Raw genomic sequence first — 15,640 nt, 5'->3', positions numbered from 1 at the left:
TTTAAATGATGATAAATGCTAGCCACTGCACAATAACACTTAAGCTGTTTTGAAGTTAACACTTCAAAAATAAACATAAAAGTAATGACACTTCCTTTATATTACCTAGAAAGAAATAACAAACTGACACTAGTCTTGGATTGTTTTAAAGTTGCTTATGAGTCAATTTTTTTTCACTTTTATTAAAATAGTATAGACTCTCATAAACTTAAAAAAAGCTTGCAGACTTACATTCACACTCATGCATGGAAAACGATGCTACAATAAATCATTTGCAAAAGACAAAAAACCCCCCCATCTTGCATTTAGCATCTGGTACATAGATACCTTAGCTGTATCAAGTTAAAGCAGTCCCGTATGCCACACTCTTGTTTCCCCAAAACACATTTTAATTTGTGTTTAATTCTCATCAGCATCAATGCAAGAAGTAGTTGGAGATGTGGGACACTGCTTATGGATTTTTTTTTTTCCTTTAAACTAAATATCACACTTACTTTGTTTGAAGGTCTGAAATCCGGTACCTTCACAGCTGAAATAATCTTCAAAATAGCTTCCTCTGACAAATCCTGTTATAGTTTTGAAGAAAAACAATTTAAATTCACATCAACTCAAAAAGGACCCCACAAAAAGACTGTATATCCAGTTGTATTTCAAACAATACCAAAACCAAAAAACCCCACAAATATTCAATGATGTTTCACTGAAACATCATCATTGAAACACCAAGTGACATTTCAGTTGCCACAGTGAATGAGAGTGGTGTGAAGTGCCTAGCACTTGAAAACTGAACAGAACTGAAGTGTAAATGTGACTTACAGCAAGATCCAATTAGAAAAGAAAAAGGGTAACAAGAAGAAGAAAGGATAAGCAACATAGAGGCTGTGAGTAGTAAAAAATAAAACTCCCAGACCATAGATAAGACACTTAATAAAAAAAATGCCTTATCTTCTTTCAGTTCAGTTGTTATATTGCACAGGAAATAGGTCCATCGAAATAAGAATTCCTGAGTTCAGTGCTTACTGAAAATACCCAATACACTACTCATTTCTTCTCCGGGATAGGGATTTAAATAAAGACGACTAAATGTAAGCAGTTGCTGAACAGCCAGTGCTGAAGTATAGGTTACTTTAAGAATCACTTTAATCAGTTCTTGGAAAGAATTGGCAACTGAACATCTGGCCAAAACTGAACATGTACATCCAAGTTATGCGATGGGAACACTGTTGAAGTATGGATTACCTTTTCTGTGAAAGGAACACAGTACACTGTTGCGAAGAGTTTTGCTGCGCTGACAATGAAATCATAATGCCTGAAGAAAAGAGGAAGATAATTATTTTTGGTTGGTTGGTTTTTTACTTCAGTTACCCAACGGTTTGCAATCATATTCAAAGAGGTCTTGAAAACACCCACGGAGAAACAGAATTTCCACCCTTCAGCACACACAGTACAAAACAGATTTTGAGGGACTCAGTAGTCCTCCCCAAAACTAAGCAAACTTTGATGAGTGAAGAGTTGTTTAATGAAAACCGTATTTCCTTAACCTCTGTAGTCAAAACAACTACACACACTCACATGACATCAATATGATAATAAAAAGCTTCACCTCAGAAATACTTTGATATTTGCCATGATCTCAGTTTTCACCCAAACTAAAAATGGCGATCTGGACAGTTTCTTAAAGCAGGTGTAGATATGCAGGAGATAAAGGCTTTTCAATCCTTCAACCACATCAATTTTTTAAATTATCTGTAATACCCAAGCCATCTAGATCAGACCCAAATTGTGATGAAGAAGAAAAGGGGTCCCTCCACTAGGTCATTTTAGGTAGTCAATTTAATTTGGCACATCCTGCATTTCATGATGTGGGCTGATGGGGGCAGAGGGGTACGACAGCAACAACTCAGTAATTCTGTAGTCACATAATAAATGAAATGGGTTGTTCTAAGCCATTTCACATTAGATGTTGTCAGAACTTCCCACAGCACCCTCTAATCCCATGTCAGTGAAAGTTAAATTACCCGCAGTGAAATTATGAGACAGCTCACGGAATCTGCCACAGTGCAAGACTGTGCACTAGTGCCTATTAAGTACCAGTCCAACTTCTAGTGCTATAAAGTCATTGCCTTGCACTTTCTGCTGTAGGGCGATTTTATAGGATGCTATAAAACGGCATCAGTGGCAGTACCATACTTACAAAGGATCATTAAATTCAAACTTCACTGGGAAAGGTGGCCTCTTTGGTGATTGCCAGAACAAACCTGGTAAGAAGACAGACTTAAGATGAAATCCTAAGGAATCAGGAACAGCAATGCATGACGTATGCCATGAATTCACAACAGGCACAAAGGAGCATTTGTATACTTACTTCCGTCTTTTAATCGTGTATCAAGGGGAAATGAATGAAGGAGCTGAAGAGCCTAGAGGAAAAGCCAGAGTAGCTTTAGTAATTTGTCATATACAGATTGACACGACCACACTAAATCAAGCCTTCTTTTTAGTAATGATGTGAAATCTTGATACAGCTTTTCAGACACTCCAATACATAGTTGAAGTAATTTAAAGAGTGAAGAAAATGTAAGACGCCTGTGTCAAGATGGAGAGCTTAAAGACACAAGTACTACTAGACAGAGTGACTTGCCCATTCATTCACAGGACAAAGATGACAGTATCACCTCATCTGTCCAAAGTCCAAGCAAGACACTTAATCCAACAAGGAAAGCGTTCCCCCCACTCTGTTGTCACTTTAAGATTCTTGCATACCAATTCACAATTGGGAACGCAATGTTTTCTCAATGTGACAGCTACCACCAGGGCTTCCATACACACAGATGTATGTTTATTAATACACAACATCATGATCACATCTTTCCTACAAAAATTACACACACACTTTAAGCAACACTGTGGACCAGATTCTCAGAATGAGTGGCTCTTACTTCAGCCAACCTTTCTGTCACATCTTTGAGAAAGTCAGGGATATGAAGATGAGTTCAGTAACAAAAGTTTAGTGGGGGAAACAAAAAGCCACTGTCCTTTAGTAAAAGACATCTGATAATCCTGCTGCTCTGGAAAAACCCAATACCTAGTCAGCTGGAAAAATGCATGGAGACTACTGAACAGAGCCACTAGGACTGAGTTAATAAACCAGACTTAAACGCGCTACAGTAGAAAGAGGAAGGGATGCAGCATTTTTAAGTAGAGTTCATTATTTATGAGGAGATGGAAGTGAGTGCAAAGACTTGGACATCTAGTTATTAGGGCTACCAAGTTTTCTAAAATCCTCATCAGTCTAGCACCACCTCATTTCCAGGTCTTACCTACCTTATGGCTAAAATACTTCTCAAATTTTACTCTGGCTAGTTCCACACATTGAGTCCAACTTCGGGGTCTTCTACTGAGTGTTTTAATAACATGAAAACAGCCTTCTAAGCTCTCCCCTGATTTTATTCTCTAGATAGAGAAGGAAATATGAAAATGTTAGAACAGACAAGATTCCTCCCAATCCAGTCAAACAGTAAATATATGTTTTTATTAGTAAGTTATAGGCAAAAGGAAACAGAAAGTCACTTTGTGAAATATTATCCTTTATGTGATCCTCTCCACTGGGTTTTTCCCCAAGTGCTGTGGTCTACTTGATTTATTTCCACCCAGCCCTATGGACCATAGGCCAGTATAGATTCACAAGAAAAGATATTAAACAATTGAGTCTAATTTATTACATAGTTGAATTCACTTGAAACTAAGCCTTCCCTTCATTTTTCCCAGCTGGTTCCACATCAGTGTGACATCTACTATACACTCGCTAGTAGTGCCTCAGTATTTCTGATATTTCTACATCATGCAGAGCACACATGAGCTAGAGAAGCAGCCCATGCATGAGACATTGGCTCTTAATTATGAGACACACCAGAAATACTGTGCCCATGGAAGATCAACCAATGACTTGGCCAAATAAGTCTTCAGGTTTTCTGAATAAAGTCAGAAAATAACCCAAATCTCATTGAACTTAAACAGAAACAAAATCCATAAAGCATTAGTTTAAACCCTGTATTTTACCCTGGCAACATTCCCCTACCTGTAAAACTTCTTCTGCGGACAGATAGGTTTGCCAGAATTTGTTAAACAATGAAGGCTTGTGACAAAACGAACTTTCAAACTAGAAAATAAAAAGAAAAAATATGGCATTTTGCAAGAAGTATATCAGATCCCCCACCTTTCCAGATACACATTAAGTTATGCTGAACGCCAGTAAGCTTATTCCCTTACCTTATCTCTTGCCCACTGTATCGTATGCTCAATGGCAGCTGGGAAAGACTTCAAGGTGCAAAAAGGTATTTCTTCTTCTGGTGGATCCCGCTGTAATTAAGGAGATTTGCATGTAAATGCAGCCTTATTAAAGTTTATTGCTAATAATAGCACCAAGAATTTCTAGACTATGTAAGTTTAAAACTCCACTGTTATAAAATACAGGGTAGCTTATTTACGTTTAGAACAAAATTTGTTTTATGAACACTAACATATCACTTCTGTTTATGAAGTATAGTCTAAACTTAACACTGGAAAGCAAAACTGAACTCTGAAACACAAACAACAGAAGAAATTGTCAGCCAGCTTTTCCATGATGTGCAGGTTGCATTCACATACACTCTCAACATGAAATACATCCTTTCACTCAAGGCCAGAAAGACTTCTTTCTTTGTGGACCCTAGCAAGACTGTTAGAATGCTCAAAATCCTGTCACAATGTCCATGTGGCACGATTTCACGGTGTTCTCAACCAGTGAATTTCTACCTTGTAAAGGCAGTTTCACAAGAACTTAAACAGAGGGATACTGCAAGAGTTTGAAGGCTCATTTCCCCCTTCCCCATTCAGACAGAACTGTTATGTATGTTTGTAGAAACTGGCAGACTAATTCCTATTACAGAGGCTTGTGTTTCTCCTACCTGCCTGTGTAGGTGATATTCACCAAGAACAGAATGAGCAAGCAGAAAGCAGTTCTAAGAAAGAAAGCCACAAGTATAAAACCAGTTTGCAATGCCATTGTGGAACTAGATTCTTATTTAGAAGGGAGTCTTCAAGGGGAAAAAAAAAGTCAGTCCCTTGGAAATGCTTCAGAATTAGGACTTTTTCCAAAGCTTGTGTTTCATGATTCATATTGTAGTTGCTTTTAATTATTGGCCTAGGTGTAATCATCAGCTAGGTAGCAGACATGATATCTCCAGCCTGCTCAAATTTTATTTCCTGTGAGCTTTTCTTCAGAAACCAAGGAAGTAATTATTTCCTAATAGTACTCACCTTCAGCAACTCAAATAGGCCACTTATTTCAGACAGATACATAAGCAATTAAAGAATCGGAGGACAGTATGGGATTAGCTACAGAAGGTAAGCAATGATGTTAAAACACTTACATGACTATTATAGGACTCTGTCAGATGGGGCACAATAACTTCTGTGTGTCCTTTCGTTCCCATAGTTCCAGAGTCTATAAGAGGACGCAGGTTTGCTACACAACGACTGACATGGAAAGACACAGACTATCAGAATATAGCGTAATCACTACACTCTTGCCTTGCAGACATTACCAGAGTGTAACCAGAACTGACTCTAGGCACTTTCAGAAGAGTAGAAAGCTTACACCAAACTCAGAAAAAAAAGAGATTAAATAAGAAGAGCTATTTCAAGTTAGATGAGGATACCATAAAACTGAGCCTACCTGGATTAGGAGCATTAATAATTCTTTTTAAATGTGAACGTCCCTACTTATAAATTTAAATACATATTCTTATGCATAAATAATTCAGCCTTAAAACTGCCACAGTATTCTCCCCCTCATCAGACCTTGACAGCTCTTAATTTCTAAGAACTCACTCCAAGGGTCTCTGCCATGCGAACAGTAGCAGCTGCACAACAGCAGAGTTGGTTTCCACCATGAGTATAAACCCCTTCCTCCCCCCAGCCAGCATCCCTATAAAGGAGCAAGACAGATCTGAGCAATTTGCTATCAGATCTTATAAGCAGTTGCTTATGCTTCCAGATCAGGAAGATTAAGAATAGAAAAGCAGAGTTCACATAAGAACGTGAAAAGCAGCCCTCGCTTCCTTTCCACAACCTACCTATCAATGTATCTCCTTGCCTCAACATTGTCTAAAGCGGTCACAATCACATCTTGCTTGGTATAGAATTCATCACTGTAAGTGTTCTCAGTGGCTGGACAAACTTTATTAATATATGAATCAATCTTTAAGTAAGGATTGATGTTCAGAGTTGCTTCTGCTGCGGTATAGCTTTTAGGTTTCTGAAAGTACAAATACATATATATATATATCAACAATATTCAGATAAAGAACATCTGGGACACAGAAGCATCAACTTCATTTGCTGATCAGACAACAATTCACTGACAGAAATGTTAGTATGCAAAACATACAATAAAGGAAATTCTTTAATCATATACCTCCCTCACTAATAAATATCTTATTAATCTAGTTTCATTTTTAGTTTTATTTAAAGTAGTGCATCAGAGACCACAAGGTGAAAGTGCTTAAATGGTGCAGCAGAAGTGTATTGAGTAACTGAAACTGATGCCACGTGCTGCCTCTCATGCTCTCAAAATGCCATAAGAAAGGAGCAGTTCATGACTGTCAGAGGATAAACCCATCAGTTATTGTGACTGTGTCTATGCAGCATAGACATCAAAAACCTGTGAATAATCACATTACTGCAAGGCATTCCACAAAAAGCCAATTTCAGAAGCTAAACTGAAATAGAGTTCTTAACCTACCTGACACTTCTAGCCATACTACATTCAATTATCTAGGGAGCAGCACTTAGAACAGCAGAACCCAAGACAATGTGGCTTCTGAAAGCTTGCAGAGTTCACCTTCCATTTATCTATCCATCCAAAATGTAATCTGTTCCCAGATTTGCTAGACGTAAACAGGAAGCAGAAGATTCAGCTGCTGGGTTTTGGGCAGGGGAACCCCTTTCCCCATTGCTGTCAAGATCTGAGTCACCTTTTTTATTTTGTGCTGTGTTTGCAAGTACAGGGATATTCTCTCTGCTTCTAAGGAATTAACAGTTTCTGTATCACGCATTTACTGAGTGTGCATGTTTTTTTGCCACACTATTTGCCAGCTTAATGAAGACTGAATTAAGTCAGAAGATAGCAACTTTCGTCAACTTCCATTAGCAGTAGCTCTTCTGTTGAGAACACTTCTGCCAGTGCTGTCTATTTTCTGTTGTTTTGTTTTACTCTCCCCAAATTTCAATGGTATAGTAAAGCATTTCTGGCATATTAACCCATGGCAGCTTCTTATGCAACACAGCATTCCTCATCCGATTCTCAAGTTCGAGAGATTTCATTAGTCAAAGACACCAGTACAAATTAAGATCAGACCAGCCAATTTTACTCAACTGATACTAGTGGTAAGTGGGATGCCAACGTAGTTCTAGGTATTGTTTTAAGAGATACTGGATTTCATTACAGCCTTTAAGTCTTTTCTGGACAGAAGTACATACACTCACAAGTTCAGCTTTCGGTGGGGACACAGGGCAGGGAAACAGAACAATAGTCCAGAAAGTTTATTGAACAAGAAAGCCTACCTGTATGTGATGAGGTCGAAAAAGAAACTGCCTGTTCAGGTTGGATTTCTCTATCAAGTCAGGATCTGTAATTGTAACCTAAGTCAGAAGGGGCAAAAGCAACAGCTGAAGTTACAATTTAAGTGTAGCACTGAGCAATAATCTTGATGAAATCTCTACAGAAACTTGTCAAAACAAAGCACTCCTGTTGGTATCCGCTGTGGCCAACAGTTCTGCCTATACTGACTGATTAAATTTTGTTTTAAAATCAAAATACAGCAAGACTGCTCCAAGTGTGTTCTGCTTCTAATTGCACGCTACTTCCACTCTATGCTGATGCCATTTTACCCTCTGCACAGAGATCAAACTGAAATAAGGCTTAAAAATTTTAAGTAGTCTAAGTACTGAATTATTCCTTGTCACATTACTTTTTTAAAAGTAGGTTAGTAGCAAAGTGAGGTTAACAGGTGACTTACCAATCCTTTGTCTTGCCCAGTACCAACACCAAGAAGTGCCAAGTTTTTTAGCATTTCACAGCCTATTGCTCCGCAGCCAACCTAAAGAAAATGACATTTTTAAAGTCAGAAACATAAGTGAAAACCATGAAGACAAGTATAATAGACAAATTCCATTACAATTTTGGACCACTTATTCTTCAGTGGCACACATCACCAGGGCTGCTCTCATTATTTTGAGGACAGTGGACATTACCTGTATCGACAAAGCATTTGTAAAAAGTGTAACAGTGTCAGTCATACTCACCAAGAAAACATTCAAGTCATGTAGCTTCTGGCACAGAGAGTCTCCAATACAAGCCCTCAAGGCATCATACCTATCTCCACTATGCAGGCATAGGAGACAAAAAACACAAGAGTAGTAAGTTGCCATTTATCATGGTAGTATCACTGATGCCAAACTGCACTTTGACATGAACTAAGAAAATCAGACTGAGTCCCCTGTAAGTCCTATTCCTCCCATGCTCAAATAGGACACACATTCTCAACCCCAAACCTGTCCCTCCTGCAAATGGCACTGAACTAACTTTAAAAGACATCTTCTGTGCCTGCTTGAGTCAGATGTGAACAGTACATAAAACAGCAGATTGCAGTGATATTTACCGTGGGAGAAATTCTTCAGATTCCATCTTTTCTAGAGGTGTTACAATGTCTAACATATCTATATATAGCTGTAAAAAAAAAAAAAAGAAAAAACAACAACAAAAAGCTGTGAAAAATATTCGTTATTTTCGTTTAAAAAACAAAGTAAATATTTTCTATGTACAACAGAGTCTAGAAATTTAGAAGCACTAAGTTTTTACTGTCAGTGGAAGACTATACAGCATTCAGTTGCCTACAGTTCACTTCACAATTTCAGGGGACAGGAAAAAGCACCTGGACAGAGAGGGGGAAAAAAGCTCACTGAACCATGAGCCCCAAGCTTTTGACTTCTGACAGGCATGTTTCCCCCTCCAAATTAGACTGTGAAGTTTTTAAATCTAACTTTATTCTGATACTTATCCTGAGAGTTTGAAAGCACTGCTCTTATGTACAGTAGCTTAAGCTGGCATCAGGACTATATCACACCTTTGCAGCCGTGCACTGACAGGCCAAGGCTCTCCTTGGTTGTGTGAAAAAAGAATGTGATGTCTGAACCCCAAATACAAAAATTTTAACTAAAACTGGCTGCACTTTTATTGTACACATAAAAACATTATACTTTTCCTAAATTCAGTCTCAAGCCTTTTTGGTTTTTTTCCCTGTTACAGAAGTTGTTTGGGCTATTTTGATCATACAGCATTTACACACAACCATACATTCGTAAAATCACTGTCAAAATAAAGATCCAAAACCAAAGACAGCCTTACCCACTGCTGCAACGGAGAAAATTTTCCTGTTACTGCTTTCAAGACTTCCTGGCTAGCAACACCACCCACTGCTGCAGCCAGAGGAGCCAGAAATCCCTGAGCAGTCCTAGACAGCCATTTCACTACATCTCCATTCACCTGAGGCTGAGAAATAATATATAACAACAACAGATTTATCCCTTCAGTCGAGCAAGTCAGTGCTGACAGTTTCATAACTATTGTTCTTCAGTAAAAGACAAATTATTTCACTCTGACTAGCAAACACGTTTGCAGCCAAGACAGATCCACTGTATACCCTGTACTTGTAATATGCATTTATCTAAAAACTGGATTCACATAGCCACAGGATTCAACCTTCATGTCAGGTGAACGTTTGGTTGAACCTGTGCTGAAACACCATTCTGTTTCCTTGCATGGCCTTCAGAAAACCAGCTGATCCATCGAAAGATGGATACAAAGACCAGAACAAGGACCAACAACTAAAGCATGACCTTTAGGCAAGTAAATGAGCACATCAAAAATGACTCATAATGATGATGATTCCTTACTCACTTTGTTTTCCAGTGTTTCACTTACAGACTTGGCTATTTTCAGCATTTCCTCAGCATCTTGAAGGCATCTAGACACCAGGGTAGAAACAATAATGATCACTTAAACATTTCAGAGTCCTTCTAGAAACACAATCAATGGAGAAAAAAGCACTGGATACAGCAGGAAGAGTTTGGAAATTTCTATTGGCTTTAACAGTAAGCATTAAAGATGCACTTCTAAATGTTACGGTTAGCTCAAGAACAGGAGTCTCTATGGAGAAGCCCCTGTGCAAGTCCAGTCTTAAGATTTATATTTTGTAAGTAGTTTTGTCTCGCTTAACTCAAAATTATGCACATCAAGAACTACAGCTGAAAAAAATACTGAAAATGAAAAACAAATCTTCAGACCTTTTTTTTTTTTAAAAAAATCCATAAGCAACAGGGTAATTCAGAAATGACTGAAACAACTTTTCCATATTAACCCCACAATGTGAAAAAACTGGAACAGAGAAGGACTTTCTCCAGAAGCATTTTCTGTCTACCTGGGCCCAGAAAGTGCCACTGCTATGTTGGGAATGCCCTGTTACGAACCCAGACATGCATTAGGTAACATTCTTCATCTAGATTTCAACTTTTCACTTCTATGTCGTCTATTAAGTACCAGACAGGCAAGGTACCCTGCTGTACATCAAACCAGTAACTACAATAAAAGGAGAGATCTGTTTGATTCAAGGCTTAGCAAACACAAGACTGCTGCATTACCCAACGTTCGGTCTGCGACCAAAGTTCTCCTGGAAGTGGTTCAAGGCAAGCATGGCAACATGGATCTGCAAAGGTGCCTGTTAAGACAACAATAGCTGTTGATCAGTTACAAACTTGAGAAAACTGAAGGTAACAAAAGCAACTATTTGAACTCTTCTGTTACCATTTCACTTCCTTGTCTCTTAACCATACTGCCCCACAGAAGTTTTTAAATAGCATTAAAAAGTGAATTTGAAATACCTTACACTAATGTTTTCACAAACTGGGATTATAAAGTATTACTCAGTAGTAATGCAGTACCCTTCACACACATTCAGCACCCACTTCAACTAAGTCCAACTAAAGAGTCCCCAAAAGAATTTAGTGCTGAAATTGGAAAATGAGGTGATCTTTTAACTAGACATCAGAATGCATCGCGTTTTGCCAAACATCAATACCAAAGCCCAGCACTAAGGGTCAAAAGTAGAAAAGCTGAACCAGTCAGCTGGTAAGGTCTGAAAGTCAGACCTTACATTATCAAACAAACAAAAAAAATCATTAGAACAACATTTTTTAGTTTAAGATTTTAATGAGCCCAAGACTTACATGCCTTGCATGTCCATAATGCTTAACTAAAATTGTGTTAGAGGCAAATACTGCTAGCTTCCTCTCAAATTTTAAAAATACCTCTGAATCATTTTTTTCAAAGAAAAAAAAAATACTCATACAGTTAACTCCAGTTTCCAACCAACCTATGATCACCTTTTTCTGATTATCCCAGCTTTGATGCCAGTGTGATTTTTATCAACCAAACATCATTAGGACGTTCCAAAGTTCATTAGGATTTTATGTTCCAAACATACAAGAAAAATCATTGTGTCCCTTGCAAAATTTACACTCCCATGAATTAAAGACTTATCAAAAACAGAGATTTTAACAGCAGAGGTGGCTGAGCTATGCATTTACAATATATTTGGTGCAAATCATGGATAACATGCCTCTACAGTTTTCTAAACCATAATGTATATTCTGTGCGACCAAACTGATACCTCACTCTTATTTCACACTTTAAACTCATATTTAACTACTACAGAATAGAGTTAGGAAATTATATTGTTCTACACATAAAGCTGCAGATTACGTTTTAACGTTAAAGCACTTATGCCCAAATCCCCACATGCTAATTACCTCAGGCTTGCTAAAATCCGCAACAAGGCATAATGGATTTGTTATCTGCTTCTCCAACCGTTCCTGGAAAAACAGAATTCATGATAACAACACACTCACTTAAGGACACAACAGTCACTGCTACATGACAAAACAATACTCTTCCTGGAGAGATTAAGAACCAAATATCCTTTCTTACTAGCATTGCTATTACTCTCTCCGTTATTAATCACAGAATCATAAAATCGTTTAAGTTGGGAAAGACCTTTAAGATCATCGAGTCCAATGCCACAAAAGATGCATAAAATAATCATCTACTGCAAGTTTTGTCAATCAAAAATGTTCAGAGAGATGTTTCACATCCTAATGGCAAGACCCATCTCTTAAACTGCTCTGAGATCAGCTACCAGAGATTTTATGGGCAACTGGCTGTTTGCTTGTAGAACTTCCCCACTCAGGAAGAATAGGAAGCTACTGCTTCACAGAGACAAGATACTGAGCTGTGCATTCTCATATCAGAAGCAGCTGGTCCTCGCTTCCAGCTTTTTAGAAGAATGTTTGAGGGCAGTCAGGACCTACTTTCTGCGGGCCCAAAAAGGCACACAGCACCATGTAGCTTGCAACCCCTCTTATACAAACACATCCAACTGTCTCTTTCTCAGAAGGCCGCCAAGAAACCACATATTCGTAGACCTTCATGGAGTCCCCAGCAGTACAGGGATAGGCTGCCCATAAATTTTTTTTTTCTCTACTCTGGCAGGTAACTTCAAAGTATTTCCTATTCTCTACAGTTTAGTAAATCGGTATCACTATTCTTACCCAATAAAATTAGTGTAAACCCAAATCACGGCTAACCAAATCATGTATCTGCTAAACTCTGCTTCCAGTGCTCAGACCGTTAACACTCAAGAACCTGGTTATGTCAAACACACACTTACAAAGTAAAATATCTTGGGCGTCTTCACTTGGACAGCTATGCCTCCATGTAAGTAAGGCTCCATATCTGACGTATCACCAATGCTGAAGGAATAAGGTGACACCACTGAAAAGAAAAGAGAATAAACAGTGACTGATAATTAAGTGTGTCACTGAATACTACAATCCTGTATACAATAAAGTGGGGGTTTGCCAATGTTTTTTATGCTGTAATTTTGTAGTGTGCAACCTTGCTTTGGTAGCGTAAACACAGCTGATCCTCCTAACAGGATTGTCCCTCTCTGCCAGTTTCTGGGCTAAAGTATTAGTTTCACATGATCTGTTATGAAATAAGCTTTTTAAAGCGGCAGCAGATTTAACAAGAATTCTGATGACCACAGCTCTGTAACAAAAATGAAATCACTCTCAGTTTTATTTAGACTGTGCACAGCAGTGTCCAGTATACTGCTCAGAGTAGGATTTTAGCCCTGTGACTAGAACAGCAGGCAATCAGAAAGGGCAGCTGGAGCATTTAAGCCACATCTTTCCTCTCATACCACCTGGATATCCAGATAAAGCAAGATGACACAAAGAGTGTTAATTCATGGAAAACTGAAACCAAAGCTGGGCCATGATTAAGAAGAAGGAACTGAACACAGCATCAGCACTAGCAAAACAAAAGGGTCCAGAGAAAATAGACTCAACCACATGTTTCAAGGGTACTGTTTTTGTCTCAGACCACAAAACAGTTAAAAACAACCAACCAACCCCCACCCACCCACTCTCTCTTCTGCTCCAGACAAACAGGCATTCAGATCTGGGAACTGGGCAATTCCCCAGCATCCAAAAGGAACCAAGTAGTATGCCTTGAGACATGCATGATGCAGACCAAAGCAGGGTAAACATAAATCATGAGATTCACTTCAAAAGCATGCTTAGAAAGAGTGATGTCAATGCATCCCTGTACACTTAAAATTGTCACCTAAAAAACTACAAGGCAAACAGTGACATACAAAGTGGTGTTAATTTAGTCCAAAAACCACGACAGAAGGACAGGCATTACGGGACCCTCCAAAAAACAAAACAGTTTCGTCAGCAAACTAATGACGGTAACCTCAGAGCCTGCCAACTAGTTTCCACTAGCTGAGAGTTTCCACTGCTCCTTAAGCAGCAAGATGAGTTTGGAAAAACTTTACTAAATAGAAATGGAGTCAACACAAAACTAGGAAGACCTTTGCACCAGAAAGTAGGTTTTTTGTGCAAGCTCACTGGAGGTTTGCACAATCCAGCACTCCTCTGGCTACAGTAACTAACACTACAGTGAGCTAAAACAGGCCAAAAAATAAATACCTTGCAAATGAGTCAGCAACGGTTTACCTGTTATTTGGTGTGTGGATCCATTTAAGCATGACATTCCATTAACTTCCCGAAAGGTTAAGAACTGTCCTGTTTCAAGCCTATGTGGATGATTTTCAAGGCAAGTGACAATACCAGGATTTGACTGAAAGCAAAAATGGCAAAGTTAGCAAGGAGGAAAGTGGCTTGTGTAAAGGAGTCACGCTTTATCGTAGACACATAGCTTTTTGCCTATTGAAACTACAGCCTCTAATACTTTTAGCACCTCAGTTCTGCCATAACAAGGGAGTTACCTATGATAACTTTTTCAGTCCTGTTATTTTCAGTTTAACAATGTCTTCATTACACAGACTTTCTCATTTTTACCTTTTACAGTGCTCAGCATGTTAGCAAACTGCAGTTAGTTCTTAGCAGTCAAATTAATTGTTCTGTTCTGAAGTAGTAGCAAATTTATCTCCTTTGTCCAAACCAAGAATAGACTGTATGTACAAAGAAATTTTCACAGACATTAAGAAATAAAGTGTTGTGAATGGTCCTTATTACTCTATGCTTGTTTTCCATCTGATCTCCTTAAAAAGGACACCCCAAACTCATTCTTGAAAGTTAGGAAGCTTACAAAGCTGGACATCCTTCAATACAGGAAAGCCACAGCCTCAAGCGGACCACCAACAAACAAGCTTACACTTGCAGAAATCTCGGACAACATCTCATCCTGTTACAGGATGTCATGCCAACATCCCATGCACACAGAGACCCCTCTGCAGTCTGAGGAGAGCTCATCAAGACCTTGTGGTGCAGCTCAGGCTGTAACATAATCGATTTGCAAGCAAGCCTGGCCTGTAAAGTCTCCTGCCATCCCTTCCTGAGCTCCCAATATTAGAAAGGTTTCAGTTAAGTAGCATAAAACTTAATTACAGTGGACTACATTCTCTGTGGCATGGAGAATGTTAAATGAGTTGACCAGAGAAAATTCTTCTCTGATTTAGGGACAGAATGCCACCTCAACCCTGTCCACAGGACAAGAACAGCCAATTGATGGTGGTTTTGGTATTGAGTTGTAATTCTGGTCAGTTTTACACTTCAGAGAGTGGAAGCAAGATACAACTAAACTCAAGTATCAGATTATGAATCACAGGATATACATACAGATATATATTCATTCCTTGACTTGGCAGGCAATCAGCACAAGCCATGAAACATAACTGTGTACTCTTTATGTAATTAATGAGAACAATCAAGTCATCCATTCCCTTCTAAAGATACCAAAGAACAGGCTACCCAAATCATCGTGTCATGAGCTTTAATTCAGATCAAACCCAGCTTGCTATATAACCCCTTCTAGTTTGGTTATTATTACATCTGGACTGGAGATATGACAAAAGACTTGCTACTGGATGAGTGAGGTTATAGTCTGGACTTCCAGAGTTGAGAGAAGGAGCTAAAGTAGTTTCCATTTATAAAACAATAATACAAGATCAAATGGACA

At 38.6% G+C, this 15,640-nt stretch overlaps 1 protein-coding gene across 3 annotated transcripts in view; it reads right to left on the bottom strand.

Moving 5' to 3' along the window:
- UBA6 (ubiquitin like modifier activating enzyme 6) overlaps nucleotides 1–15,640 on the bottom strand; it is a 34,891-nt gene that overhangs the window by 9,028 nt on the left and 10,223 nt on the right. For 2 of the 3 annotated variants that reach the window (XM_076336950.1, XM_076336951.1), the window contains exons 10-28: nucleotides 14,176–14,299; nucleotides 12,822–12,925; nucleotides 11,905–11,967; nucleotides 10,738–10,814; nucleotides 9,998–10,064; nucleotides 9,446–9,589; nucleotides 8,700–8,767; nucleotides 8,344–8,422; nucleotides 8,058–8,138; nucleotides 7,603–7,680; nucleotides 6,114–6,295; nucleotides 5,409–5,514; nucleotides 4,267–4,356; nucleotides 4,076–4,156; nucleotides 3,322–3,450; nucleotides 2,366–2,417; nucleotides 2,195–2,258; nucleotides 1,240–1,309; nucleotides 495–566 (exon numbers count right to left, since the gene is read on the bottom strand). In XM_076336950.1, the coding sequence (XP_076193065.1) occupies nucleotides 495–566; nucleotides 1,240–1,309; nucleotides 2,195–2,258; nucleotides 2,366–2,417; nucleotides 3,322–3,450; nucleotides 4,076–4,156; nucleotides 4,267–4,356; nucleotides 5,409–5,514; nucleotides 6,114–6,295; nucleotides 7,603–7,680; nucleotides 8,058–8,138; nucleotides 8,344–8,422; nucleotides 8,700–8,767; nucleotides 9,446–9,589; nucleotides 9,998–10,064; nucleotides 10,738–10,814; nucleotides 11,905–11,967; nucleotides 12,822–12,925; nucleotides 14,176–14,299 (1,731 nt within the window). The remainder of the gene's footprint in view (nucleotides 1–494; nucleotides 567–1,239; nucleotides 1,310–2,194; nucleotides 2,259–2,365; nucleotides 2,418–3,321; nucleotides 3,451–4,075; nucleotides 4,157–4,266; nucleotides 4,357–5,408; nucleotides 5,515–6,113; nucleotides 6,296–7,602; nucleotides 7,681–8,057; nucleotides 8,139–8,343; nucleotides 8,423–8,699; nucleotides 8,768–9,445; nucleotides 9,590–9,997; nucleotides 10,065–10,737; nucleotides 10,815–11,904; nucleotides 11,968–12,821; nucleotides 12,926–14,175; nucleotides 14,300–15,640) is intronic. The other variant, XM_076336952.1, reaches the window with a different exon arrangement.

Source organism: Aptenodytes patagonicus, chromosome 4 (assembly GCF_965638725.1).
Source record: "Aptenodytes patagonicus chromosome 4, bAptPat1.pri.cur, whole genome shotgun sequence".
NCBI classification, from domain to species: domain Eukaryota; kingdom Metazoa; phylum Chordata; class Aves; order Sphenisciformes; family Spheniscidae; genus Aptenodytes; species Aptenodytes patagonicus.
Note: the sequence above shows the minus strand (reverse complement) of the source record. Positions and strands in the feature narration are given on the sequence as shown.